This window comes from Castor canadensis, chromosome X (assembly GCF_047511655.1).
Source record: "Castor canadensis chromosome X, mCasCan1.hap1v2, whole genome shotgun sequence".
Taxonomy (NCBI): domain Eukaryota; kingdom Metazoa; phylum Chordata; class Mammalia; order Rodentia; family Castoridae; genus Castor; species Castor canadensis.
Window position 1 is genome coordinate 112,825,662 of NC_133405.1, and position 27,964 is coordinate 112,853,625.

General features: G+C 34.1%; 1 protein-coding gene across 12 annotated transcripts in view; it reads left to right on the forward strand.

Annotated features, from left to right (window-relative positions):
* The window catches only part of Dmd (dystrophin), a 2,168,746-nt gene that overhangs the window by 420,967 nt on the left and 1,719,815 nt on the right, over window positions 1-27,964 (forward strand). For all 12 annotated transcript variants that reach the window (XM_074062730.1, XM_074062731.1, XM_074062740.1 and 9 more), the window contains one exon: window positions 20,999-21,091. In XM_074062730.1, the coding sequence (XP_073918831.1) occupies window positions 20,999-21,091 (93 nt within the window). The remainder of the gene's footprint in view (window positions 1-20,998; window positions 21,092-27,964) is intronic.

Sequence of the window (27,964 nt, forward strand, 5' to 3'; positions counted from 1 at the left end):
ATCTGATTGTTTATTCTTGAACTTCCACATCTTTTTTACTATAATAACTTTATAGTAATTCTTGGGATTTAGTAATGTTAAGTATTCTAATGTATTCTTTTTAAAGAGTGTCTTTACACTTTGGGGCTTTTCTAATTTTTATACAAATTAGATTGTACATTTCCCCCAAAACATGCCTCTGGATTTTCAATTTTAATTACATTTAATGATAAATTAGTAGAAACATATCCCCAATACTGTAAAACTTTCACTACAGTTAAGAGTGTCCTTAACCTCTCTAAATAATTTTTATAGATTTCTGTCTACAGAAATTCATGAAATGTATTTATGCTATTGTAAATAGTATACTTTAAATTTTCCTTTTCAGTTGTTTCTTAATTTGTATGGAGATACTATTGATCTTATTAGATGGTACCTCTAGATGGAAGACTTGTCACTAAATTTTGTGGCCATCCATCATGTGTTCATGATAGTTGATATAAATAATTTTCTCCTGCCATCATTTTTCTTCAGTTATCAAGTGATATGTATCTTGAAGGATGAGAGCATATCAGTGACTCTAGCTGTTATGGCCTGAAGAAGGAAGGGCCTGGCACAAACAGACTGAGAATAAGTAGGACTTATACTTTTAGGAAAGAGGAGAGATACAGGTTGGCAGGATAAAATTTAGTGTGGACAGAGTTCAAGACTCATGTGGACCATTTATTCCTATACATTTTTGAAACACAATCTTTGTATCAAGTGGAAGTATAAGAAAGCAGCTCAGTGGGGCATCTTAAATATGATTCCTTTAAAAAATGAACTCTCTTATAATGTTCTGCACTCAACACTGGATGAATATGACGTAAAAAAATAGATGAGTTTATCTGTTCTTTTGTGAAACAGTATCAGAAGATACATTGTGTTGAGTTCTCATTGTTATTAATGTGAGAATTGTCTTTAACTTGTGCTGGGAGGAAAGAATAAACTAAACCCTTATATTTCAAATTGTAGTCTGCTGTCCAACAGCATCAGCATCAGCTGAAATTTTGTTATAAATACAGATATTCAGATAGATTAGTCAGAGTCTGCATTTTAACAACATCCTAAGAATGTCTTGTGTGCAAACAAAATTGGAAAAATTCTGATGTAAGGAGTATTTGATTATTCTGATCATCACCATGTACTTGGGTTATATTCCTTTGGATCCATTTTCCTAGTGGCACACAACTATCTTTACATATATTATAAAACAGCCATAGATTGTGTCATTTATTTTATTACTTAATTGTACTTCAGTGAAGATCTCAATCATGCATTTATTTCATAGGTAAGACAAATAAAAAAGGTTCAATAATTTATTCTACTGATAAACAATTATGCCTCCTTCCAACAATATTTCCCAAGTAACATTAAAATGATTAAGTCTCTGTGATATTAATAGGCATTATGTGAAAAAGAGTTTCATGGTAACATCTTTTTAAAATATTGATTATTGTTTTTGCTATGCTAATTATAAGGATAACTTTACACTAGAGATTCTGAAAGAAAGCCAAGAATTACAGCATATTCCAACATTCTTTAAAGATTGAGCACATTTTTGAGGAAAATGTTTGTCAGATTATTTTTCTCCATGAAGGATAACTTCAAAAATGTTTTTATAGATGAAGAAAGTAGCATAAACTATTGTGCTGTCTGGATTCTCTAGATACCAGAGGTCACAGAGCTTGATCTGGAATTAATTCCTATAATTGTATTCAGCTAGGAGTTTCCTAGGTAGACTTAATCTGACTTTTTTCTCATGAACATCACATTTTATAATTTTTTGCTCTACACTTATTGTTCATTGTAAGGGTCTCAAATCTGTTGTGAGGTTTGTCAAAACATAACAGAAGCAAACAAAAAATAATTAAAAATAAAACAGTAGGTGACATTTACTGAGTACATACTGTACATCAGGCCCTGCTAAATGTTTTATGTGGATTACTAATTCCACATAAAAATGTGAGATATGTGCAGTTATGATTCCCACTTAACAGATGAATAAACTAAGTGTCAATAAAATTAGGTGACTTTTCTGAGATCACAGTGCTGATAAGTAAAGGGACTCCTGTGACGAACTTACACAATGTCCTCTCTCCTTATATCTAGACCAAGATTTGAATTCTGGCTAACTGTCTCATCCCCATACCTAACACTCTGTACAGAATCAGTGAAAAAAAAAGGCTCCACAGCAGGAGATTTTTTTAACTTTAAAGTTCTTCTTGCACTTTCAAGTTTGGATTTCATCTCTTAGCCAGTACATACATGTAGCAAATTTTAAAGCAATCACTTTTAAGGGGTTTGAATAATACTTGTTCTCCATTCATAAACTAATGTATCACTTTAAGTATTTCACAACGCATCCATAAATTCAATAAATGGCTCTTTTCTTTTTAAGGACTGTATTTCAATTGTCTGACAAAACTTTTCAAGCAATATCAAGAAGATGAATAAAAATTTAACGGAACTGTGTTATCTCATAAAATACATATTATCATCCTTAATACAAAAGCCAATGAGTTCTCCAAAACTGAAAAAGTGGAAAATTTACATAGAGATAACCTGAGGCAATTTCTAAACCCTTCTTGTGCTGTGGGCCATATATATAAGCAGTCAGATGAATCCTGTGGATTGCTTCTTAGAATGATGTTTTTGAATACACAATATAAAATATAAAGTTACAAATAAAATCAATTATTATGAAATTCAATTAATAAAATTGTAAATAAATTTGAGTATGTGAATAGATGTGATACTTTTTATATATTACTTAATGAGATATGGAAGAGGGCCTAATAGCCATTGTCACTTCCAAACTATGAGTATAAACAATGTAGTGAGACATTGACAGTAGGTATCATGTGCTATAAAAATATCGAGATTGTTATTTTTGACAGTTTCAAGAATTGGTAATACTGTGTAATTGCCTACAATCATAAAAACGAAAGCGACAAATTCTGTTAGAGATTACAAGAAATAAAGATGTACATTTTTTTCTTATTCAAATGTGGGAGTTTCTTGTATTAAGACTATAAACTTCCTTCTGTTAACCCCACAGATCTCAGATTGGCAACATTGCTTTGACTTTAGGCTAGGATGAGGATTCTTTCCTTTTATTTGATAGGAACTATGTAACCTATTATGGTAATATTTCTATCTCTACTTTTTGGAAGTCCAAGGATAAGTGTTTGCTAATTTGTAGCAGCTATTCATAACATCTACATTTTTATCATTTCTGCATCTTTTCTACTAGTGATCTTTAGACTCTAGCCACAGAATTCAAGCATGTGAGTATTGATGGTATCCTTGGAGATAAACCAGAATCACCTACTTCATTTTCATATGAGGAATAAATGCTTACACATGTGCCTTAGGTACTAAAGGTTATACAATCTGTGGTAGAGCTGAGTCTAGAATAGACTTTCTCAAAATGCATTCCACTGTACACCTGGAAAATAGCAGTTTTTAATAGATTCATCAAGATGATTCTGATGCGTACTAAAGTCTGAGAAACGGAAGCCTGAGTTGAGAATACCAATTTTGAGGTTGATTCTTTCACAAGACATACTTCCTAGACACCATAAACAGCTTCAGCAATGTATCAGGATACAAAATCAACTTAGAAAAATCATTAGCTTTTCTATATACCAACAATGAACAAATTGAGAAAGGATATATGAAAAAAATTACAATTACAATAGCCTAAAAAACAATTAGAGTAAACTTAACAAAGGATGTGAATGATCTCTACAAGGAGAACTACAAACTCTGAAGAAAGAGATTGAGGAAGACTACAGAAAGTAGAAAGATCTCCTATGCTCATGGATTGGTAGAATCAGCATAGTAAAAATGGCTATACTACCAAAAGCAATCTACATGGTCAATGCAATTCCCATTAAAATTCCAATGACATTCATCACAGAGATTGAAAACTCAACGTAAAGTTCATTTAGAAACATAAGAGACTGCAAATAGCGAAGGCAATATTCAGCAAAAAGAGCAATGCTGGAGGTATCAAAATACCCAACTTCAAACTGTATTACAGAGCCATAGTAATAAAAACAGTACAGTATTGGCACAAAAACAGATATGAAGACCAGTGGAACAGAATAGAGGACCCAGATATAAATCTACACAGCTATGCCCACCTTAATTTTGACAAAGGCGCCAACTTACGATGGAGAAAAGGCAGCCTCTTCAACAAATGTTGCTGGGAAAAGTGGTTATCTGCCTGTAGAAAACTGAAACTAGATCCATGTCTATCACCCTGTACTAGTATCAACTCAAAGTGGATTAAGGACCTTAATATAGGTCCCAAAACTCTGAAGTTAGTACAGGAAAGAGCAGGGAATACTCTGGAAGCAATAGGTGTAGGCAAGGACTTCCTCAATAGAACTCTAGAAGCCCAGCAACTAGAGAAATCATGGACAAGTGGGGCTACATGAAATTAAAAAGCTTCTGCATAACAAAAGAAATGGTCTCTAAGTGGAAGAGACCATCCACAGAGTGGGAGAAAATGTTGACTATACATCCGACAAAGAACCAATAACCAGAATATACAGGGAGCTCAAAAAACTAAACTCCCTCCAAATCAATGAAACAATAAAGAAGTTTGCAACCAAACTAAACAGAACCTTATCAAAGGAAGAAATCAAATGGCCAAAAAACACCTGAAAAAATGCTCACCATCCCTGGCTATAAAGGAAATACAAATCAAAACCACACTAAGATTCCACCTCACTGCTATTAGAACACCACTGACAACAAATGTTGGCTAGGATGCAGGGAAAAAGGAAACCCTAATACACTGCTGGTGGGAATGTAAACTAGTACAATCACTTTGGAAAACAATATGAAGGCTTCTTTAAAAATTAAACATAGATCTGCCAAAAGATCCAGTAATACCACTCTTAATGATATACCCAAAGGAATGTGGCTCAGGTTATTCCAAAAGCACCTGCACACCCATGTTTCTTGCAGCACTATTCACAAGAGCCAAGTTACAGAAACAGCCAAAATCCCCCACTACCGATGAATGGATTAAGAAAATGTGGTATTTATACACAATGGAATTTTAGTCAGCCACAAAGAAGAATGAAATTTTGTCATTTGTAAGAAAATGGAAGGAACTGGAGAACCTCATCTTAAGTGAAGTTAGCTAGCCTCAGAGGCCAAAAATTGTATGTTCTCCCTCATAGGCAGACTTTAGACCTAAAACAAATGTAGTAATATTATTCGATATGGTTCACACGCTAAGGGGAGAACATGTACAGGAGGAATAGGGAAAGGTAGGAAATCCAAAACTTGAAAGTGTTTGATGTACACACTATAGAAGAACAAATAAAATAATCTTAAACTGACAGAGGTCTGGTAGAAATGAGCCAATTCGGGCTGTAATACTCATGTGCACGGAAGCAATGAAAGGACTCTCTGTATAGCTATCTTTATCTCAAACTAGCAAAAATGCTATGCCCTTCTTATTATTGCTTATGTCTTCTCTTCAATAAAATTGGGGAACTTGTTCTGCCTGGAAGTGAGGGGGGTGAGGGTTGAGGGAGGATGAGGGGAGCAGGGGCGAGAGATGGCCCAAACAATGTATGCACATATGAATAAATGAATAAACAATAAAAAAAGACATACTTCCTAATATGCACACATGTATATAAATACATATAGATCATTGTACTTATAATACTTATAGATAAATAAATTCATCTATGTCTATAAGTTATCTATTTATCTATATATGAATGAAGAGGGATGAGAATGAATCAAAATCTCAGAGACACTTATAACCGATTATCTCAAAAATACACATACACATTTAGGGAATTTTTTTTAAAGGAGGAGTGGTACATATTCCCCTGAAATTTGTAGGAGGCAGGATAAGGTGTGTAATGGACTGTCATGTGGCTTGAAAATCCAGGAAAGCATGCTTGTATGACAACAGGACTTGTAGAGCAAACAAAAAAAAATGGGAGGTTGGGTGAAATCAAGACTCTGAATCCCCAAGGCAAGGTTGATAAACAGTTGAGTGAGAGAGGCAGGTTAGACAGATTTTGGCTCATAGCTGCCACTAAAACAAGTTAAGAGTTCAAAAGGAATGGATAAGGCACTGGAGTCTCCACGTTGATTTTTACATGCTCTTTCATATCTTTGACAATAAACAGAGATGTTGTTATCAAATGGAAATTAGATCATATCTCTCCTGTACTCAAAATTCAACAAAGCCTTCCCATTGCATTAGGAATAACATCTCTATCATGCCTTACCCCTTGTTCCTCTTTGGCGAAGAGCTGAATTTAGCAACATTCCCTCTATTTCCCTTTGTGCATGTTTTCCCCTTTCTGTAATTGTATTCTTACTCCTTTTTTTGATTATTTTTTCTTTCTCATTTTATTTTATCATGTTTACATTACTTACATGTGTATACATTGTTTGTGCCACCTCCCCCCAACCCCCCACCCCTCCAACTCCTCACTTCCAGGCAGAACCTGTTCACCCTCTTCTTCTCTGATTTTGTTGAAGAGAAAACACAAGAGATAATAAGAAAGACATACCATTTTTACTAATTTGAGATACAGAGAGCTACATAGAGAGTTTCCTAGTGTTTCCGTGCACATGTGTATTGCAATCCACATTGGTTCATTTCTACCAGAACTCTTCATTACTTCTTGGTCCCCTTCCCATCATGCCCTCTTCCAATTTAAGATTACTTTATTAGTTCCTCAACAGGGACCACATCAACCACATTCAAGTTTTAGGTTTCCTTCCCTTTCCCCATTCCTCCCTTACACATTCTCCCCTTAGTGTGTGACACATGTCTAATAATATTACTGCATTTGTTTTAAGTCTATGATCTGCATATGAGGGAGAACATGCAATATTTGGCCTTCTTAGCCTGGTTAACTTCACTTAAGATGATGTTCTCTAGTTCGATCCATTTACTTGCAATTGATAAAATTTCATTCTTCATTGTGGCTGAGTAAATTTCCATTGTGTATAAATACCACATTTTCATGATCCATTCATCTTACTCCCCTCCTTGAACAGTATGGCTACATTTCATTTCATATCTTACCTTGAATTTCACTTCCTCAGAAATAACCTCCTATCTATGCAACTTTGGCCTGTAATTCTCTTTCAGGTGCTATCATCTAGTATTGATTGAGTGCTCATCTTCCCAGGATGACAGTAAGCACAAGAAATATAACTAAATAGTCATCAAGAAATTCCCATATGATGTATGTCACATTGTAGATAATCACTAAATATTTATTGATGTTTTAGAAGGAGAGATTTTTCATAAAGTGTAGATTGTTATTAGAGGGAGTAATTCATTGTTTGTTATCTATAAGATAAGATGATTCAAAGCATGCAATTAGGCATTAAATGCTCTCATATATGGATACAAAGCAATGATCAAAGCAATTGCAATTTAGCATATCAAAGAGCTATAAAGTGAATATATTCAGCATTACAATGATCAACAGCCTGTTTGTTAGTCAATATGATATGTCAAACTACTGAATTTGACATGTAGTTTGAAGTTTAAATGGACTCATGTCACATACAGGAAAAAGAGGTGATAAGTGTATAGTGATTCTCATTGGTAGTCTTCTAATGATTCAATCAATTCATCCTTTTTGTTTTTGTCTGTTGGTTTCTATGTCCCTATCACCAGCAGAGATGACCTGTATCCAGTCATATCCTTGACTACATGTCCTCTTCTATGTCACTTCCCTACCAGTTTAGGGATTTGTGGAGTGTACAGGAGCACCCTTTCAGTCTCACCCGCTTTAACACTTGACTCATCCATGCTTTCTCTACTATAATGATGTTATGATGGGAGGATTCTCTGAGTTGCTTTGACCACACAGTCCATGTCCTAGTTGCCAAGGTATAGGACTTCTCAACTCTGGGACTCTCTCAAACATATCTAGAATTTTAAGACTAGTCTCAGAATGGGAAAGGGACGATTATGTCCTTTCTCAGAGGCCCCCAGCAGTGGCTTCTGTCTTACACAACATACTCTCTTTCAATCTTGTCTGTTTTGCAGCTGTTCAACTTTATCTGCTTTACAATGAAATAGGATATATTTGATATATTGTAAGAACTTTTGTAAATACCACAATGTACCCCAGTACAACAATAAAAAATAGAATAAGTCAACTTGCTCCTATCACTATGCAGTCTTTCCAAGTCTTTTATTTATGAAATAGTTAATATGTCATCAACACTTAAAATACTAATGATTTTTCAGTGTAGAGTTCTGATCTTTTCTGAAGATTTCCTTAAAGTATAATATTTGAGTTTTGGTGTAATTTCTTTTCATTTTATGCTAATAAATTTAAACTTTGGAAAGAAATACACATATAGCTTCCAATAATAAATAAAAGAAAGCATCAGTTAACATGTCAAATGTTAACATACCACATGATCTTTAGGATGATGAAAGGAGGAAAACTTTAGCCCCTTATGATTACAAGTCAGTTAAGGTAAAGATTAAATTCTAAGTGAGAATATCTTGTGATGGAGTAGCCAAACCTGAAGGCATGAAATGACTTTTAAGTACTTCAGGGCTGCAGAAGACACTAAAGAAAGAGTTAGGAGGGGCTAATGGTGAATCAGAGAGAAAAAATAGAATACAATGTAAAGAAAAATATGTAGGTAACAGTGGGAGAGGGGAGGATGTACAGAAAGGGTGTTTGAGGGTTAATATGGTAGAAATATTATGTATACATGTATGTACATGGAAAAATGAGACCTGTTGAAACTATTCCAGGAATAGGGAGAGGAGGGGATAAAGAAGAATGATGGAGGGGGCGAATTCAAATATGATGTATTGTAAGAACTTTTGTAATTGTCACAATGTACCCCCAGTACAAAAAAATCAAAATAAATTAAAACAAAAAAAAGATTCCAGGTTGAAGGAGGACTGTTCTATGTAGGGCTGAAGTCAAAACTTATAAGAAGGAAGCAAGGGAAGGAATTTTGATAAGGGTAGGATATGGTATTAAGATGTAGGAAAAGAGTGTAGGAGGGTGAATAAAGTGGAAATATTAAGTACTCATATATGACAGTAGAAAATTGGGACCTGTTGAAGCTGTTCCAGGAATGGGATAAGGGGGGATACAGGAGGATGATGGAGGGGATGAATTCAAGTATGGTATTTTCTTTATGTGGTACTGGGGCTTGAACTCAGGGCCTACATCTTGAACCACTACACCAACCCTTTTTTGTGAAGGGTTTTTTTGAGATATGATCTTGTTGAACTATTTACCATGGGTGGCTTTGAACCACCATCCTCCTAATCTCTGTCTCCTGAGTATGTAGGATTTTGTAGGCATGAGCCATTGGTACCTGACTCAAGTATGATATTTTGAAGGAACTTTGGTAAATGTCAAAATTAATCCCCATTTCAACAATAATTTTTGAAAAAAGAGTCTAGCCAGGCACAGTGGCTCATGACTATAATCCTAGCTATTTGGGAGGTAGAGATCAAGAGGATCATGGTTCAAAGTTAGCCTGGACAAAAAGTTTCTGGATTCCTCACTTCAACCACTAAAATACTGGGTATGGTGGCATGCACAAATTGTTCCAGTTTACAGGAAATGTAAATAGGAACATTGAAATCCAGCCAGGTCAGGCAAAAATTCAAGACCCTATCTCAAAAATAATCAGAGCAAAAATGGTTGGGAGCCTAGTAATGTAGGAAGCTGAGTTCAAACTCTAGTACCACCAAAAACAGAATCTATAAGACATCAGAGAAGCAAAATAAGCAAACAGACAAAACCCATGTTGGGGCCAGAGTCTGTTACTGACTAGATTCTGGCTCCAAATGCCAATTTTTTTCTTCTTTTATTTTCTCAGTGCTCAACATGGAAGCTAGGGCCTAGCACATACACTGGGTTTAATCCAAAGTTTCAAAATGGCATTTTTTATGTTTGTTTTTTCTTTATTTGTAAATTTTATTTTTCTTATTATATTATTGTTGTATTTGGGGAACATTGTGACACATACAAAAGTGCTCGCAATATACCTTAGTTAAATTTACTCCCTCCATCATTCTCTTTTATTCCCCCTCCTCGCTTCTTAGAACAGTTTCAACAGGTCTCATTTTTCCATTTTCATATATGGGTATATAACAGTTTCACCATATTCAACAACTGGCATTTATTTTTTCAGTGTGGTGTTGTATACCCTCATTGAAGGTTTATTTCTGTTATGAATGTTGGCATGGGCAAGGTTGTGTTATTACCACTGCCATTACTGTTTTGTAAAAGTATAAATATTATGTTTTTGCACCAATTTGCTGTGGTTTTCAGTTTGATCATTATTGACACATGCTTCCTGTTGCATATCGAATGAGTGTTTATCCTTGAAATTTTGAAACTGTTACTCTTCTATCAATTCACGATTGATCATACATAAAAATACAAATTGATTGCAGGATTTTATCATGTATCTTTTTCCCTTATTATTCCCAGTTGTTTTTTTTAAAAGACTAATTTGTAGTCAAAATGGCTTTAGTCACTATAGAATACATTAAAGCCCATTTTAAAGATCCTATGTTTTTAAGTGCCTCTAAGGAGTTAAGATTGGGTTGAGATGATTGTTGGCAATGATTTAAGTGTTATTATACAAGATGATACCTGCTTTGTAAAGTATGTAATCACATTAAGTATTCTGTATTACTTTGTTCATACATACATCAATGAATCAATTCTTATTTCTTCATGAGATTACCCACACAATTATGTAAAATATGCAATGGGAAATGGACAGAATGACAAGGGCTTGATAAATGTAAATATCAAAACCTTTTAGTAAATTAACTCTTAAATCTTTGTTTTCATTAAACATTCCATAAAATGAGGAGGTCAAGATAATTCTCACTGCTGCTTCATGCTAAATGCCCAGGTCAACTGTGAGTTTCAAACTTCCAAATTGACAGGACTTGGGGAACTATGGACAGGTCAACCCCTTTGATTTAGACATTGACACATTTTATTATCTAGTCTTGGTAGTACAGCTTAAGTTAAACAAAACTGTTAGCCCATAATGGGACCATAGTTGGGAGAATGCCAACACAGGAGGGTCTAGTTTTTAAGATATTAAGCATGAGGATTCAATGTGATTCATTTTTTCAAAGTAAAAATTTAAAGATCTTTTTAAATTATGCAGATAAATATCTATTATATGAGGCTCAATGAAATCAACAACTAAAAAATGGAGTGGGGTAGGAATGAAGACTAGAGTTTATAGCATCAGAAAGAATGGATTTGAGATTGAGTTTAAATACCTTGTTGAATTTACTTAAGACTTCTCAGAGGAGCTGGACAATAAAGAATATAAATGTGAAATAATTTCACTTTGAAAAATATGCTCAGATATAAGTAGAAAAGCTGTGCAAAAAATAACCAATATGCTGACAGTTGTTGAGTAGCATAAGTTACTTGTTTTTTTAATATTAGTTTTTCATAAAGTATACCTACTGATTTTAAAATCAGAAGAAACTATTTCCAAAATCAAGTAAAATTAATATATTATATTTTAAATCTAATTTTGTTTTTGTTTGAATTCTTATCTCTGATAACATAGACCAAGTTCAATAAAAGATTGTTGATATATTCCTGGTAATATTGAAGGTGCAAAGAATAGCTCATTCAGCCAGATGAGTGAGCACCAGCCTTTGAAAAAGTTGATAACTGTTTGATAGAGTTTCCATTTTTAAACCCAGAAATTATACTTTTAAACCAAGGTGATTTCAATTTAATTTTTCCTTGATGTTAGTTTGAGGCAGTGGCTGCTTTCTTGAAATAAAATATTTTGTACAGCAGTGTTTACAATTAACAAATGTTTGATGTTGATAAAGATATTACTGAAATAGACACCTTTTATAGTTAAGTAATGCAATAACAGAAAATTTCTGGGAAAGACATCTACTCAAAGAGTTGGGAGAGTAATTTTTTCCTATTTTTAAAAGATGCCTACTGAGACTTTCTAATTAATTTATAGGACAAGTTTAAATTTTTCGCTTGAGCTTTGTAAGGAAAAATTGTTAAACCTAACTACTTCCTTTGGCAGTTGTTTAGAAATGCATTTTTCTGGAAACACTAACTGAAGGTGACAGTTTTAGTTCATAGAGAATTATTTTGATTCACTATTTTTCTTTTGGAAATGTCTAGGAAATAAGATAAACAAGACTTTTTATGTAAAGTGACAGCAGAGTAAAAATCAAACAAATTGGACCAGAAAGAAAAGGCCCACCAATTTTTAACATCTCTAAATTAACTTTAAGTGAATATATTTGGCAAGAAATAAAATCTTTGTTGTAGAGGCAATATATAACTACAACAGAAGGGCTAAGAACACACATTCTTAAAGATAGCGTTAGAAATATTTAAAAATTGATGCAGTTGAATTTCCTTCGTTTTCCATGAAGCTAAGAATTAAAAATACTAGGGTTTGGCTAATTATTTGGGGTTTTTTTTTGCAAGATGATATTAGAAGAGCTGTAAAGAGTATATATCGACTGCTTTTCTCTAGAGCACTTGTTGAGTCAAATCTCTAGAGACTGTGTTGTTTACCCATATCAATTTCAACAGAAAATTGTTTTCTATCTTGAAGTGTTTTTTCACAAAAAGTGCAACTCTTTAAAAAGTGATATTTTGTAAATAATCCATTGTTATAATGTATAATTTTTTAGACATCTTTCTTTTATATAGAAACAAACATCCATATGTGGACATGTATAGCTCTCTATCATTATGTAACAAGCCACCTCGAATCTCAGTATGTTAAAATAATCACTGTATTATTTCAAACATGCAGGTTGTCCTAGACTTACTCATGTGTCCCTAGCTAGTTGGGGGTTGAATAGGCAGCTTTCTTGATTTCATCTGAACTTTTATACATGTCTGGATGGTCTGGGACAACTACAGCATGTTGGTTCTGCTCCATGTGCCTCATCCTCCAGCAACCTAACTCATATGTGCTCCTATGGTTATGCTGGTGGCAAGAATGAGAGAACAAAAATTTTTAAGTCCTTTGGAGGCTTTTATTTGGAAGTGGAATGCAACCACCTTTACTGCCTGCTGTTGGATAAAGTAAGTCAAAACCTGACACCAATTCAATAAGCAGGGAAATAGACAAGAGAACAGCAGCAGTGCTACATTGCAAAGGGCATGGATTCAGGGAAGGATGAAATATTTGAAATAATTGTATAATTAACCTACCATTTAAAGCAGATGCCCCTGGACAACATGCCTCTCTTGCCAAGTAGTATTTCACACAAGAATATCCTCTAAACAAAGCCAACTTTCATCTTTCCTAAACAATATTAAGTTAAACATGACTTAAGTTTTAATGCAAAAAATTTTGAAGATTCTCAGAATGAGAAACCACTTCTGAAAGCATGAAAAAAAAAAAAGACCATCAGACATATGCCCAAATTCCTTTGGATACTAATAAATTCTCTCTGATACAATCTCTTGCATCTCTGTAGTAGCTTCATCTCCCATGCATCCACAATACTCCTATAATTCAAGAACTGGCTTATCAAAGTTCTTTTAAAGGCTCATAAAATTTCATTTTTTTGACGCTTATCGTCTGAAGTTCCTTTTGCTTGCATTTTCTTTCCCTTTCCATAGCTACCTATTAGTTTTTATTCAGCCTTATAAATTCATTTGAGGAATTTTTGCCTCTGTTATTCTCTCCAATGAAGATATAATCTCTTATTTTTGTGTGAGCACCATACCTATGACAGCAGTATTGACAGGATTATAACACAGTGCTATAATTATATTCGCTTTAATGTATACCTCCTTCCTGTAGTGTGATAAAAACTGTGAAAACAATGGCAATATATTTTTTTTTATCATCCTATTTTTCCTGTTGTCTGGGATAAAATGAAACATGTGAATAATACTGATTAAATTTGGTTGAGTAACTTAACGGTCCCTCTCTTTTGACACCTGAGGAAAATAAACTAAGTGCTAAGTAATTTATCCATGTTATTCATATGACTGGGAAAAGCTAGTACTACCATTTAAATAAGGGCCTATTTGCTTCCATATACCATATTACTTAATATGTAATCAGTGAATGAAAGACTTTCACATTAGTAGGTGCATGTCTGTCTGTGTCTTTAAGGTATGACTATAACAGTTACTCTTCCATTTACTATCATCTCATTTAATTCTCATCACCTTTGAGAATTATATTTCCTATATTTTGATTGGTATAGTTTCATTTTTGTGGGAGTTCTTTTGTATTTTAATTTATTTAACACAAAAGCCACATTTTTCAAAAACTTCAGAGTGAATTCTGAATTTAAAGTTTATTTTGGGCTCTAGAGTAGTATTTACTATATTTTTTAGTGAGCTAGGCATGCTACAGTCCTGAAGAATTAATGGAATTCCCAAAGTTGAATGATAAAACAATAAGAATTTATGACCTGGAAGAGTTTTCCTAATGCATATGTGTAGAAATGCCACTGTGTCAGTATCCTTTCATCACAAATTCAACCAAAAACAAGGAATAGTTATATTAATAAATTATATATAGATGTATATGGCATGCAGAAACTGAAAGAGAAAGAAAAACAAAATTAGTTAAATCATCCTTACTTTATAGAAAGAAATTATGAAAAAGCCCCTGAAAAACTTTCCTACTATTGACACTGAAATGGGTAAAAGTCAAAGAAACTTAGCTTAAAACGACAGTTACAACATAGATTATGGTTAAGAGATCTGGAGTTAGATGGCCTAAATTTAGATTTATATCTGAGCACTTATTTGCAATATGTTAAAGATAAAACTTTTCAGATAATGAACCATGCTGAATTTTGGTTAAAGCATACTTTACTTTTGGGTTTATAGCAAACCATTTACAGATAATAGCTTTATTTCCTTTAACTATTGTGTAGTTCCTGCTGAAAGTTCTAATGTGCAATCTGGTTGTGTCATATGTAGTTCATAGTATAAAATGAACATTGGGTCCTAGTAGTTATGTTTTATTAAGGGTTACTGTCAAATAACATTTTATATCAGGAAAGATTTTAAACCTATTATATTATCTAACTTAGCTCTTGAGTACTTCCTTGAGTACTTAGCTCCAAGGAATAACTTGGATTTTTCTTGATTATCTTTGATTTTAGTGCTATTCCTGGTATATAAAAGTCTCTAAAAGTATTTAATGCTAAAGAATAATGAATAAATACATTTTAATTTTCATCTGTTAAAGCCCAAGAAACACTCCAGTACTTTGATACCCTTCTTAAAGAAGAAAACATGTCCCAGTGATATGTCTGGCTCTTAGCAATGACATTGAAAAAGAACAACAACAAAAAGATGAGGCCTTGAGGCCTTCATTTGTTCCTTGACATAGGCATCTATGACAGTGATCTCTTGGAGTCAAGGAACTTTGTTTCCATGTCTGGGGTGCTGAATGTCTTTGGTTCATACATCCATGGCCACTCTCTGCTCTTTTCTTTCCTGTGTGAGTGACTGATCTATGGACTGTATTAGTAAACTCCCTTGCTCTCTGGCTTTCATTTGATTTTGGGCAATGGAAGCCTTGACAGGAGATCAGAGACCAGAAAGAAAGATCAGGGTACTCACTTACTGTAGACTAGCTATGTTAATCACACAATATCAAAACTTCTTTCAGGTGGTTCTCTTGGCTCTCTCTTTGTCTCAGGACCATGAACCACTCTTTTTTTCAGTCTAGGAGTAATTGCACTTCTATCTTACTAGTTCCAGTGTTTTCATTAGATCTTGCCTCCATCATTATAAATCATTTCTTGTAAAAATCTCATAAAATTACCCAAGTCCTACTAGGATCGTGAGACCTTCAAAGTAGAGCTGTACTCTCTACTTCCAGGTGATTGTACTTGAAGGAACAAAGATAAAATGTAATTGGATTCATTGATCATTTTCTATTTCAGAAACATGCTGGACACCTTACATTTATTAACCCATTTAATCTTTATGATAATACTTTGAAGTTAGTTCCTTCTGTTACTTTGAGGCCAAAATTACAAAGAGAATTACAGAAAATATGGTTAATTGATTTAAAATGTTGAAATAAGTGCATGATCACTAAAACCGATAAACATTTCTTACAATGAACCTTTCTCTTCAATTCTTTGCAGCATCACCACAATATGGGTAATAATACTTCCTGTTTTTATTGATTGAAATGGCAAGGCATGGAGAGGTTAGGTGACTTGTCCCAGATCACACAAGTGGAATATAGCAGACTTGGGTTTTCAACCAAGGCATTTTGAGTATGGAGTAAATATTCTTATTCACAGAATTACATGATTTTCTTGTGTTTTGTACAACATATTTTATAAATGTGAACCTTTTCCTTTCCAAATTCTCTCTGCATAAGCTTGATATCTTCAGTCATTAGATTTCTAAAACGAAATACTAAGCCAGCGCTATTTTTTTTTCGGTTTTATGACATACCTTTTAAAACTAATCTGTGGTGCTAAAAATCTGTGTAGTGGTCATTCAGGAGGTGTCTAGACCACAGAAGAGGGTATGAGGAAGCTCCTCAGGTAATGGCCATATTTTATTTCCTCATCTGGTTCCTGGTAATATAAGTGTATTTGGTTTGTGAAGATTCATTGAGCTACACACTTCAAATGTGTGTACTCTCCTGTATTAAATTTTACTGCAATAAAGCAGTTTTTTTCTTATGCATGAAATACTTTTTATGGCCTGCACTTAGGAAAACAATTGTCTATGAAATCTGCCTATTTACACTACAATGGGTGGCATTATTTTACTGTAAGCAGTTCAGGAGCATTCCCCAGGACATTTTGAATCCCCAGTTTTGCACTCCTTTTTGCTGTTTCTAGTGTCTAGAGATTTGTAATCACCTAGAAGTCTCTTGACTTTCTGAGCAATAGATATGTCTATGGCTTGACCTTTCTGCAACCAGAAGGTCATGCTAAATTATCCCTGTGCTCTTTACCTCCTACCAGAACATTGTATTGATCCTTCTGTATTTCCACATTAAAAGACCACAATAACTCAGAAGAGTCAGAGACATTTAAAAAGTTTCAGAAATGTGTTTCTCTACCTTTCTCAGTCTTTTCACTTGGATTTTTTCCACTTTATGTCACATACTAATCTTTTTGAACATTGTCTGTGCTTTCATATTTCTTTATTTCATACTGACAATGTTGTAAAAAGATTATTGTCTTATTTTATGATCTTTTCATCTTGTTATTGAGTTAGCAAGAGAAGAGACAATATATAAGTAAGTGCATGAAATTGCTGAGTAATATCAAAAGTTCACTAGGTTCACTTGATAAAGAAAATTTTAGTCATGAAAAGAATTGAAGACAGAGAAAGAAGACAGGGTCATATGGCCCAAAGAGGATTTAATGTTTTAAAAAAAACATTATCATGAATCTGAAAAGAAAGCCATTAAAGGTGAAATTTTAAGGAAATATTAATGTTTTCATGATTCAGAATATCACATCCAACAAAAGACATGGTAGATGTCAAAGATGAATAGGAAAGAAAACAAAAGGATGTTTGATTTAAACTACCCAAAGAACATACAAAAAAAAGAGCTGGAAGCTTCTAAAAGCTTCCCTGCACTGTCTACATTTACTAGTGTTAGTAATTGTGTGTGTAGACAATATCTTCCGTCCTTTACTTTCACTTTTACAAAGGTGTCAAGAGACAAAGGAGCACATTATAGATGAACTCTGCACTTTCCAGTAGAACAATAGCATGGTATAATTTTATATATACTTATAATTTGGACCAAGAAGGAGATATAGACAAGGATGAATACAAATATAAAACATTAATGCTATCCTATATTTATTTATTAAGTACATATTGCATGTGAAGTATGTAGGATACACATATATTACTTCTTTTAAACCTCACAGGAATGCTCTGAAATGATATTATTTCAATACCATTTTGCTAATGAGTAAATTGTGCAGCACAAAGGCTGAGTCATTTGTCCAAGATAGCACAGCTTGTAAACAGGAGACTTGAGTTCAAAAGTTAGCTCTTTCTGCCTCTGAAATGTGAGTTCCTTTTGCTACATTATGTCTATAACTCTGCAGAATGAGTAGTGAAGTAGGTAAAGCCAGGAAATGAGGAGCATCCAAGAATAAGATGTGTTTTGCTTTTTCTGAGATATTCATACTACAGGGGAAACAACACAGCATCTGAAGGCCTATGACATTGCAGGCTAAAGATTGAACATTTCATTAAGAATCACTTTAGACTATAGGAGGAGAGGAAATTTTTTTTTAATGCTTTAAATTACTTTTATGTTAAAACAAACATACATTAAGAGAGGAAGAACAAAATGCCACAAATTCTTATAAAGTACATATTTTAATAGAAAATTTGATCCTTCAGACACTGTGGAATTGATACTGCCATACACCAGGGTGAATTAATTTCATTTGTTGGGGTGAAACATTCTGAGAAGCAAACTACAAGAAAATGTGATGGATATAACAAATAGGAATTAATTGATGATGCCTTTATGTATCATTCATTGTATGAGTTTTGACAATTAGATATTGTGCCAAGAATTGTCTTTTTCTCTATCACCTCATTGTTTCATCATTCTAGGTACCTCAGTTAGGTCTATCTGTGGGCCTCTGACTGGCCTAGCGTCCTTTACTCCCTCACCATTTTGGTTGGCTTCAATTTGAAAGTGAGAATGATTAAAAACTCTGGTCTGTATGTTTAAGTTTGGACTGAAAGCAAGATCCTCTCTGCCTTGTTGATCTTTGTTTAGACTCCTCATCCCCAACCCCAAACATAGTTCTAATGTGTTTGATACTATATAATCCTTTTGTTCTATACCTCCAAAATTCATATTTTCGCTTTCTGCTTATTTTTGAATGAACAACATTTTGTCATCCTCATCCTTCTTGTTTTGACAGATTTTATTAATCTGTTAAAACTGATATATATATATATTTATATATAAGAACAAGTACCTTTGTCAGCAAACTATCTTTTATTTTATTCAAAAATTGACACTTTATTATATGCAACATTCTTAAGAAATTTAGAAGCCATACTTTTCTTAATTGCATCTACAAAATTTTGCTCCTAGTCCCCCCTACATTTTCGATGTATTGTATTATCTTCATCTAATTTGAAAGTAAAGCCTTCCTATTTCCCTCAAAATATCAAGTTATTTCTGCTTAGATATGCAGTTCTTGGTGATATTATTGTCAAGTTTACATTCGTTTTCTTTGCTTATTAGTGGAAAGCGTTCCTTAAAGTTTCATAAAATGGCACTGCTTATACATTGTGTGTTGTAAAGCTGCTTTTAAAATAAATTCCAGCATTTTTAGTGTTTTGTGTTGTTTTCATTTTTTTCTCTGGAAATTTAAAAATGAACCATAGGGATAAAATTTCAAAAGAATAAGTTGTTAACATTATCAAAGCATTTGTGTGATGTGATCCCTAATGATGATTATAAAGAGGCTGATGAACTACCTGCAGGCAACCATAGACCTTGTCATTGATATGGCTACCTGACTATACGGAGCAGTCGATGACTATAACTTCAATCTTCAAAGTATCAGGAATGCCTTGTTGTTTAGAAATCAGAACTTTCCTTGATTTTCTTGACATGTGAGATTTAAAGTTTGTGTATAATCTAAGGAGTAGATAATAGCGCAAACACCTAAAGGCTCATATGAGAATGATTACGTGGCATTCTGGGAACAGTAACTCCTGATCCCCAGCCTCTTGGATTTCCCAAAATTATGTGTTAAGTACACCATTACTACTTCATGTCATATACCTCCTAGAAAAATATGTTTTTCTTACCAGACAAAAGCTCTGTAAGGGATGGGTAATGTCTGTCTGATTTACAGACCCAGTACCTAGCTCAGGTTTATTGGTGTTTAGTTATAGTTCTGTGACTGATAAATTAGAGCTTTCTAGATAAACTGGGTGGTGAAAGAGCTGAGGATAATCTCATATGAAGGAATTGTAGATTTTTAAGCAGAAAAGGAAAAGACTTGGGAACCTATGGCAGAAGAAATAAAATATTTGAAAGATAATCAAATATAGGATAAAAAGGCCAAGGAAGCAGAATGACAGGATAGAAGAACAAAGGCCTCAGGAGTTAGACACATCTAGCCAAAATTTTGGCTTTATCTCCTAGTTTTGTGACAAAGGGCCATGTATTCTACCTCTCTGTGTATCACCTGCAAGAATAGTATATTAATTCTAAACCTGCAGAAATGTTGCAAAATTTATAAGCTCCACTCATTTAGTGCAATGTCTCTCATGACTAGTTACTCGAAAAATGTTACTCATTATTAGTAACTATTATTTTTCCTTAATATGGTTCCTGAGCACAGAACTGGGAAAAATAGATGAAAAACTTTCATAAACTTATTCCAACTGTACTTAAATAAGATCCTCCTAAAATTTCAGTTATCCAAAATAAGAATGGGTCATCCTGAAGCAGGGTGCACAGTGTATATTTAGAGAAAAAATGTGTTCTTTGTGACAAGGATGTCAAAAACTCTGATAGTATAGTTTACTTCCAGGTGCACAATGCTTTCATTTTATATTTTCACCCAGGGCAAATTGCATATAATCTCTCTTCCTTTTGTGTGTCTATTCCTCCTCCCACTTTGATCTATAAGATCATTTAAGTATTTGTTTTTGTCTCCATTATAGAATGCACACTCACTAAGTTAGGATAATTAGATAAATTGGGTTTTAGATCTCCAACTCTTGTTCAAAAACAATTCAAATATATTTAACATAATGATGATATATGTTTTCTTTTGTTCTGCTTTTTAATTTGAACTTTCTTTTCCATCTATCACCCTTGGTCAATTAATAATTAAATTTGTTAACTACAACTTTAAATTTCAAAAGGCATAATCATGGAAATGAACCATTGGAAGCATGCTTTGTTTAACTGAATATATTTTCTATTTCAGTTTGGGAAGCAGCACATAGAGAACCTTTTCAGTGACTTCCAGGATGGGAGACGCCTCCTAGACCTCCTTGAAGGCCTAACAGGGCAAAAACTGGTAGGAATCTTATTTCAATGGAAATTTACAGTAACCTCAGTAAAATTTCACCCTTGAAACAAACACAGTAGTTTTATGTGAGCTAGTAAAATTTACTAATTTACTAAGTACTGATTTAACTAGCAATAAGGGTCCTATTTCTGAAAAAAACAATCTCATATTATAATTTTCATTTGTGCACCGTCCATTATATAAAAAAACAAAATGAACATTTTCAGGAATACAGCATATTTTAATTAATAGACACTTTGTGCTTTTACAATTTGCTGTTTTTCTTAATGAATACTGTTATAAAGGCTTTTGTACATAATGCTTTCTAAAATTATCTTTGTGCTTTTGTGTAATTTTCAATTATTTTACAATAAAACTGCCTAAGTGTATAAATAAAAAATAATTCATTATAGATATTTTAGTTCAATACAATAAACAGCACATATGATGAACATATAATTTCCATTTGAGAATTGTTACCTTGTCTAACTTTAGGACATTCCTGTAAAATAGATATGATTGTTATATACACATCTAGGTCAATGAAGTCATGGATAAATCTGAGTTCAGTTGATCAGGTTCTCATAATGGGGAAAAGCTCTTGAATCCAAATCTGCTGACTTAAATAATCATATTCTTAGATCGCTATTATTCTTATAAGTAGAGTTAAATATTCCACTCTATGATCATTCTGTATGTAAAATGAATCCTGCTAAATTAGTATCTTATTACCTTCTCTTTGACCTTCACTACACTCCCTAGCCCAGTCACTCACACACACACACACACACACACACACACACACACACACATATACACACAGATTTTGTAGACAATATACAAATTAGCTGTCATTCAAAATCAAAGCTGGGAAAAGACCTATTTGTCCAGCTTACCTCCTACAGTTCCCTTATGCTAAACCAAGCTGGCCTTTGTTCTGTCAGATATGTCTGGATTTTTTTTTGAGGGGGGGCAGTACTTGGGTTAGAACTCTGGGCCTCACACTTGGTAGGCAAGCACTCTATTACTTGAAATACTATACCAGCCCTTTTTTGTGTTGGGTATTTTTGACATAGGGTCTTGGTAACTATCTACCTGGGCTGGCTTTCAACCAAATTCCTCCTGATCTCTGCCTCTTGAGTTGCTAGGATTACAGATGTGAGCCACCAGCATCGGGCAATGCCTAGATTTTTGCCTATGTTGCTTTTTTCATATTTTTAATAAATTTTATTCATTTTAGTAGAAAACATTGCCCCTGTGCTTCTTTATTTTTCTTTTTTTTATTGTTGTACACGTGCCATTTACAAAAGTTCTTACAATATGTCAAATATATTGTACTTTAATTCACCCCCTCCACCAGTCTCCTTCACTCCCCCCTCCCCCCATTCCTGGAATAGTTTCAACAGGTATCATTTTTCCATTTACATACATGTGTACAGAATATTTGCAATATATACACCCTCCTTCACCATTTACCCACTTCATCCCCCCTCACACTGGTACTAATCCCACAAGACAGGACCAGTTCCATGCTTCTGTTTCCTGATTTTGTATAAGAAGTGAAGAAGAAAACAAAATGACATATTTTTGTTGTTTAAGACAGCTACACATTGCCTATTTTTCTTTCCATACTTCTGGCTGTTCTAACAGTACTTCAAAAATTGGTTTCTCAGGGAAGTCTCTCCCAAATTCTCTTTGTTGTTTTATCACTGTTCTTAAATCTCACAGAACCCCTGATTTTATCTTTATTACTTTATTAATTTTGGTGTCTGCATGTATGTATGACTATATCCTCGCTTCTCAATTAAATGGACGAGTAGCCTTGGCTATTCGTCATCTTTCGTGTTTCCAAATGAACTTTAGGGTAGATTTTTCAATCTCTTTCATGAATGTCATTGGGATTTTGATAGGAATTATGTTGAACATATAGATTGATTTTGGTAGTATAGCCATTTTTACTATGTTGATTCTGCCAATTCATGAGCATGGGAGATCTTTGCATCTTTGGTTGTCTTCCTTGATCTCTTTCTTCAATGAATTGTAATTCTCCTTGTAGAGGTCATTTACATCCTTTGTTAAGTTTATTCCTAGGTATTTGATTTTTTAGGCTACTTCATATGAATTTATTTTCCTATATTCCTTGTCAGTTTGTTCATTGTTGGTGTATAGAATACCTACTGATTTTTCTAAGTTGATTTTGTATCCTGATACATTGCTGGAGCTGTTTATGGTGTCCAGAAGATTTTGGGTGGAGGTTTTTGGGTCTTTAAGGTATAGGCTTATGTCAGCTGCAAATAGACATACTTTGACTATTTCTTTACCTATTTGTATTCCTTTTATTTCTTCTTCTTGCCTTATTGCTCTGGCAATAATATATTGAGTAAGAGTGGGGAGAGTGGACATCATTGTCTCATTCCTGACTTTAGGGAAGATGGTTTCAGTTTTTCCCCATTAAGTATGTATGATGTTGGCTATAAGTTTGTCACATATAGCCTTTATAATGTTGAGGAAGATTCCTTCTATTCCTAGTTTTCTTAGGGCTTTTATCATGAAGTGGTGTTGAAACTTATCAAAGGCTTTTCTGCATCTATTCAGATGATCAAGTGGTTTTTGTCTTTGCTTTTATAAATGTGCTGTATTACATTTATTGATTTGCCTATGTTGAACCACACCTGCATCTGTGGGATGAAGCTGACTTGGTCATGGAGAATGATCTTTCTGATATGTTGTTGGATTCGTTTGCCATTATTTTATTGAGGATTTTTGCACCAATGTTCATTAGGGAAATTGGATTGTAGTTCTACTTTTTGGATATGTTCTCGTCAGGTTTGGGGAAGAGTGTAACACTGGCTTCATAGAATTAGTTAGGCAGTGTTCCTTCCCTTCCTATTTCATGGAAAAGTTTAAGGAGTATTGGTATTAGTTCTTCTTTGAAGTTCTGGTAGAATTCAGCTGAGAGTCTATCAGGTCCTGAACTTTTCTTTTTTGGGATAATTTTTATTGCTGATTCAATTTCATGATATGTCATAGATTTGTTTATGTGGTTAATAACCTCTTGGTTCAGTTTTGGATGGTCATAAGTATCTAGAAATTTGTCCACTTCTTCAGGATTTTCCAATTTATTGGAATATGGATTCTCAAAGTAGTCTTTGATTATTCCCTGGATTTTCTTAGTGTTTTTTATTATCTCTCCTTTTTCATTTCTGATTTTACTAATTTAGGTCTTTTCCTCCTCATTTTAGTCAGATTTCCCAGGGACTTGTCAATCTTATTTATTTTTTCAAAAAACCAGTTTGTTGTTTTGCTGATTCTTTGTATGGTTTTATTGGTCTATATTTCATTAATTTTGGCTCTTATTTTTATTATTTCTCTCCTTCTGCTTGTTTTGGGTTTTGCTTATTCTTGTTTTTCTAGGAGTTTAAGATGTAGCATTAAGTAATTTATTTGACATCTTTCCGTCCTTTTACTATCTGCACTCCTGATTATAAATTTTAAACTTTAAACTTTTGTCTTAGGACTGCCTTTGCTATGTCCCATAGGTTCTGGTAGGTGGTATTTTCATTTTCATTAGATTCCAGGAACCTTTTTATTTCCTCTCTTGCTTCTTCTATGAGCCACTGATTGTTGAGCAAGGTATTATTCATCCTCCAATTCTTCGTGTATTTTCTTCTGTTGTTGAGTTGCAGTTTTAATGCATTATGATCAGATAGAATGAAGGGGGTTATTTCTATTTTCTTAAATTTGCTGAAGCTTGCTTTCTCTCTTAAGATATGATCTGTTTTTGGAGAAATTTCCTTGGGCTGCTGAGAAGAATGTATATTATGCCATTGGTGGATGAAATATTCTGTAAATATCAGTTAGAACCATTTGGTTTATGGTGTCATTTATCTCTAGTATTTCTTTGTTGATTTTTAGTTTGGATGACCTATATATTGATGACAGAGGAGTATTAAAGTCTCCCACTATCAGTCTTGGAGTTTATATGTGCTTTTAAGTCCTTTAGTGTATGTTTGATGAAATTGAGTGCACTGACACTGGGAACATATAGGTTGAAAATTGTGATTACCTTTTGATGTATTACCCATTTTATAAGTATGAAGTGTCCTTCTTTATCTCGTTTGACAAATGTAGGTTTGAAGCCAACTTTGTCTGACATAAGTATGGCTACTCCTGCCTGGTTTGAGGAGCCATTGGCTTGGTAAATCTTTCAGCCTTTCCACCCTAAGCCAGTGTTTATTTTTGTCAATAAGATAGGTCTCTTGCCACCCACAGAGTAGGAGAAAATATTTGCCAGCTATACATCAGACAAGGGACTGATAACCAGAATATACAGGGAACTCAAAAAAGTAAACTCTCCTAAAATCAATGAACCAATTAAGAAATGAGCAACTGACCTAAATAGAACTTTTTCAAAAGAAGAAATCCAAATGGCCAAAAAGCACATGAAAAAATGCTCACCATCTCTGGCCATAAAGGAAATGCAAATCAAAACCATACTAAGATTCCACCTCACCCCTGTTAGAATAGCAATCATCAAAACCATCACTAACAACCAGTGTTGGCAAGGATGTGGGGAAAAAGGAACCCTAATCCACTGCTGGTGGGAATGCAATCTGGTACAACCACTCTGGAAAAAATTTGGAGACTTCTTAAAAATCTAAACATCGACCTGCCATACGATCCAGCAATCCTACTCCTGGGTATATACCCAAAGAAATGCAACACAGGTTACTCCAGAAGCAGTAAATAAATAAATAAACATGCACACCCATGTTTATTGCAGCACTATTCACAATAGCCAAGTTATGGAAACAACCAAGATGCCCCACCATTGATGAATGGATCAAGAAAATGTGGTAATTGTACACAATGGAATTTTACTAAGCCATGAAGAAGAATAAAATCTTATCATTTGCAAGTAAATCGATGGAACTGGAGAACATCATTCTGAGCGAGGTCAGCCAGGCTCAGAAAACCAAAAATCGTATGTTCTCCCTCATATGCGGACTTTAGATCTAGGGCAAATGCAGCAATGTAGTTGGCCTTGGCGCACATGACAAGGGGAGAGTACATACGGGAGATATAGGAATAGGTAGAAAACCCAAAACATGAAAGCATATTATATCCCCACTCCAGAGGAACTAATACAGAAACCTTAAAATGACAGAGGTTTTCATGAGCAGGGGATCAGGAACCAATGTAAAGATCATTGAGTTAGAGTTGAATCAGCATGGGTCATAACACATGGGTACATGAAAGCAATAGTAGGAATCTCTGTTTAGCTATCCTTAACTCAACTAGCAAAAATGCTTTGTCTTCCTTATTATCCTTATGTCATTTCTTCAACAAAATTAGTGATAAGGGCAGAGCAGGAACTGCCTGGAACTGAAGGGGGGAGAGGAGGAAGGGTGGGCGAGGGGATAGGGTGGAAAAATGACCCAAATAATGTATGCATATGTGAATAAATGAAAAAAAATAATTTAAAAAAATTTTTTAAAAAGATGGGTCTCCAGTAAACAACAGATTGTCAAATCTTCTTTTTTAATCCAGTTTGCAAATGGTGACTTTTGATGGGGCTGTTGAATCCATTCATATTCAGTGTTAATATTGATAGGTATGTGGTGAGTCCTGTCATTTAGTTGTTTTTGTTGTTTAAGGATTTGATTGTGTGCTGTTGAGTCAGTGCTACTCTCTGATAACTGGTCTTTTCTTCTCTTGTGGTTTGATACTTCCCGTCCTCCCATGGTTTTGTTTGCTCTCATCTTCTGTGTGCAGTATCCCTTTCACAATCTTCTGTAGTGATGGTTTGGTGGTCATGTATTGTTTTTGTTACTGTTTATTGTGGAAGATATTTATTGGTCCATGTATTTTGAATGATAGTTTTGCTGGGAAGAGTATCCTAGTCTTAATTTATTGTCATTCAGTGCCTGAAATACCTCACTCCATTCCATAATTGCTTTTAAGGTTTCTGTTAAGAAATCTATTGTTTTGATGGATTTACCTTCAGATGTTATTTTTTTTTTCTCTTTTAGCCTCCAATATTCATTCTCTGTTCTCTGTGCTTGTTGTTTTAATGATAATGTGCCTGCTGTTTTAATGATAATGTGCCTGGGGAGGTTATATTTTGATCAAGTCTGTTTTGTGTCCTGGAGTTTTCCTGTACCTGAATGGGCAAAACTTTCCTGAGATTTGGGAAATTTTCCTGTTATTATTTTATTGAATATATTATGTATAACTTTGGCTTGCTTCTATTCTCCTTCTTCAATGCCCATGATTCTCAGGTTTGTTCTTTTTATGGAATCACTGAGTTCTTGCATATTACTTTCATAGCTCTTGAGTTGTTTGACTAAGATTTCTTCTGTTTTTTCTTTAATTTCTTTTTGTCTTTGAACACTGAGATTCTTTCTACCACTTGTTCTAGTCTGCTAGAGTAGCCTTCCACTGTGTTTTTTGTTTGACTAAAGGGACATTTTATTTCCAGGATTTCTGTTTGATTCTTTTTTTTTTTTGAGGTTTTTCCATATCTTTATTCAGCTCCTTTTTCATGTTTTGTGTTGTCAACTTTAACTCATACATCTCCCTTTTTTATAGTGTCCTTTGTTTCACTTTGGTGTTTGTTGAAGTCCTCTCTGAATTCCTTTATTTGTTTCTGTTTCTTCTCATGTTCTTTATTTTTGGTGCCTTGAAATTTCTTGAGTGTATCTTGTACATTCTAATTAACCATGTCTGTTGTTGTAGCAGAGGGTGCTTGTATCAAGGATTGCAGGGGCTGGGGTTGGGTACAGTTGGTACAGTAGGCTAGTCAGTGGGTGGTGAGTATGTAGGAGTGAGGGGTAGTGTGGTGACAGCTTGGGGGAGAATAGAAGGAGGAAGTGAAGATGG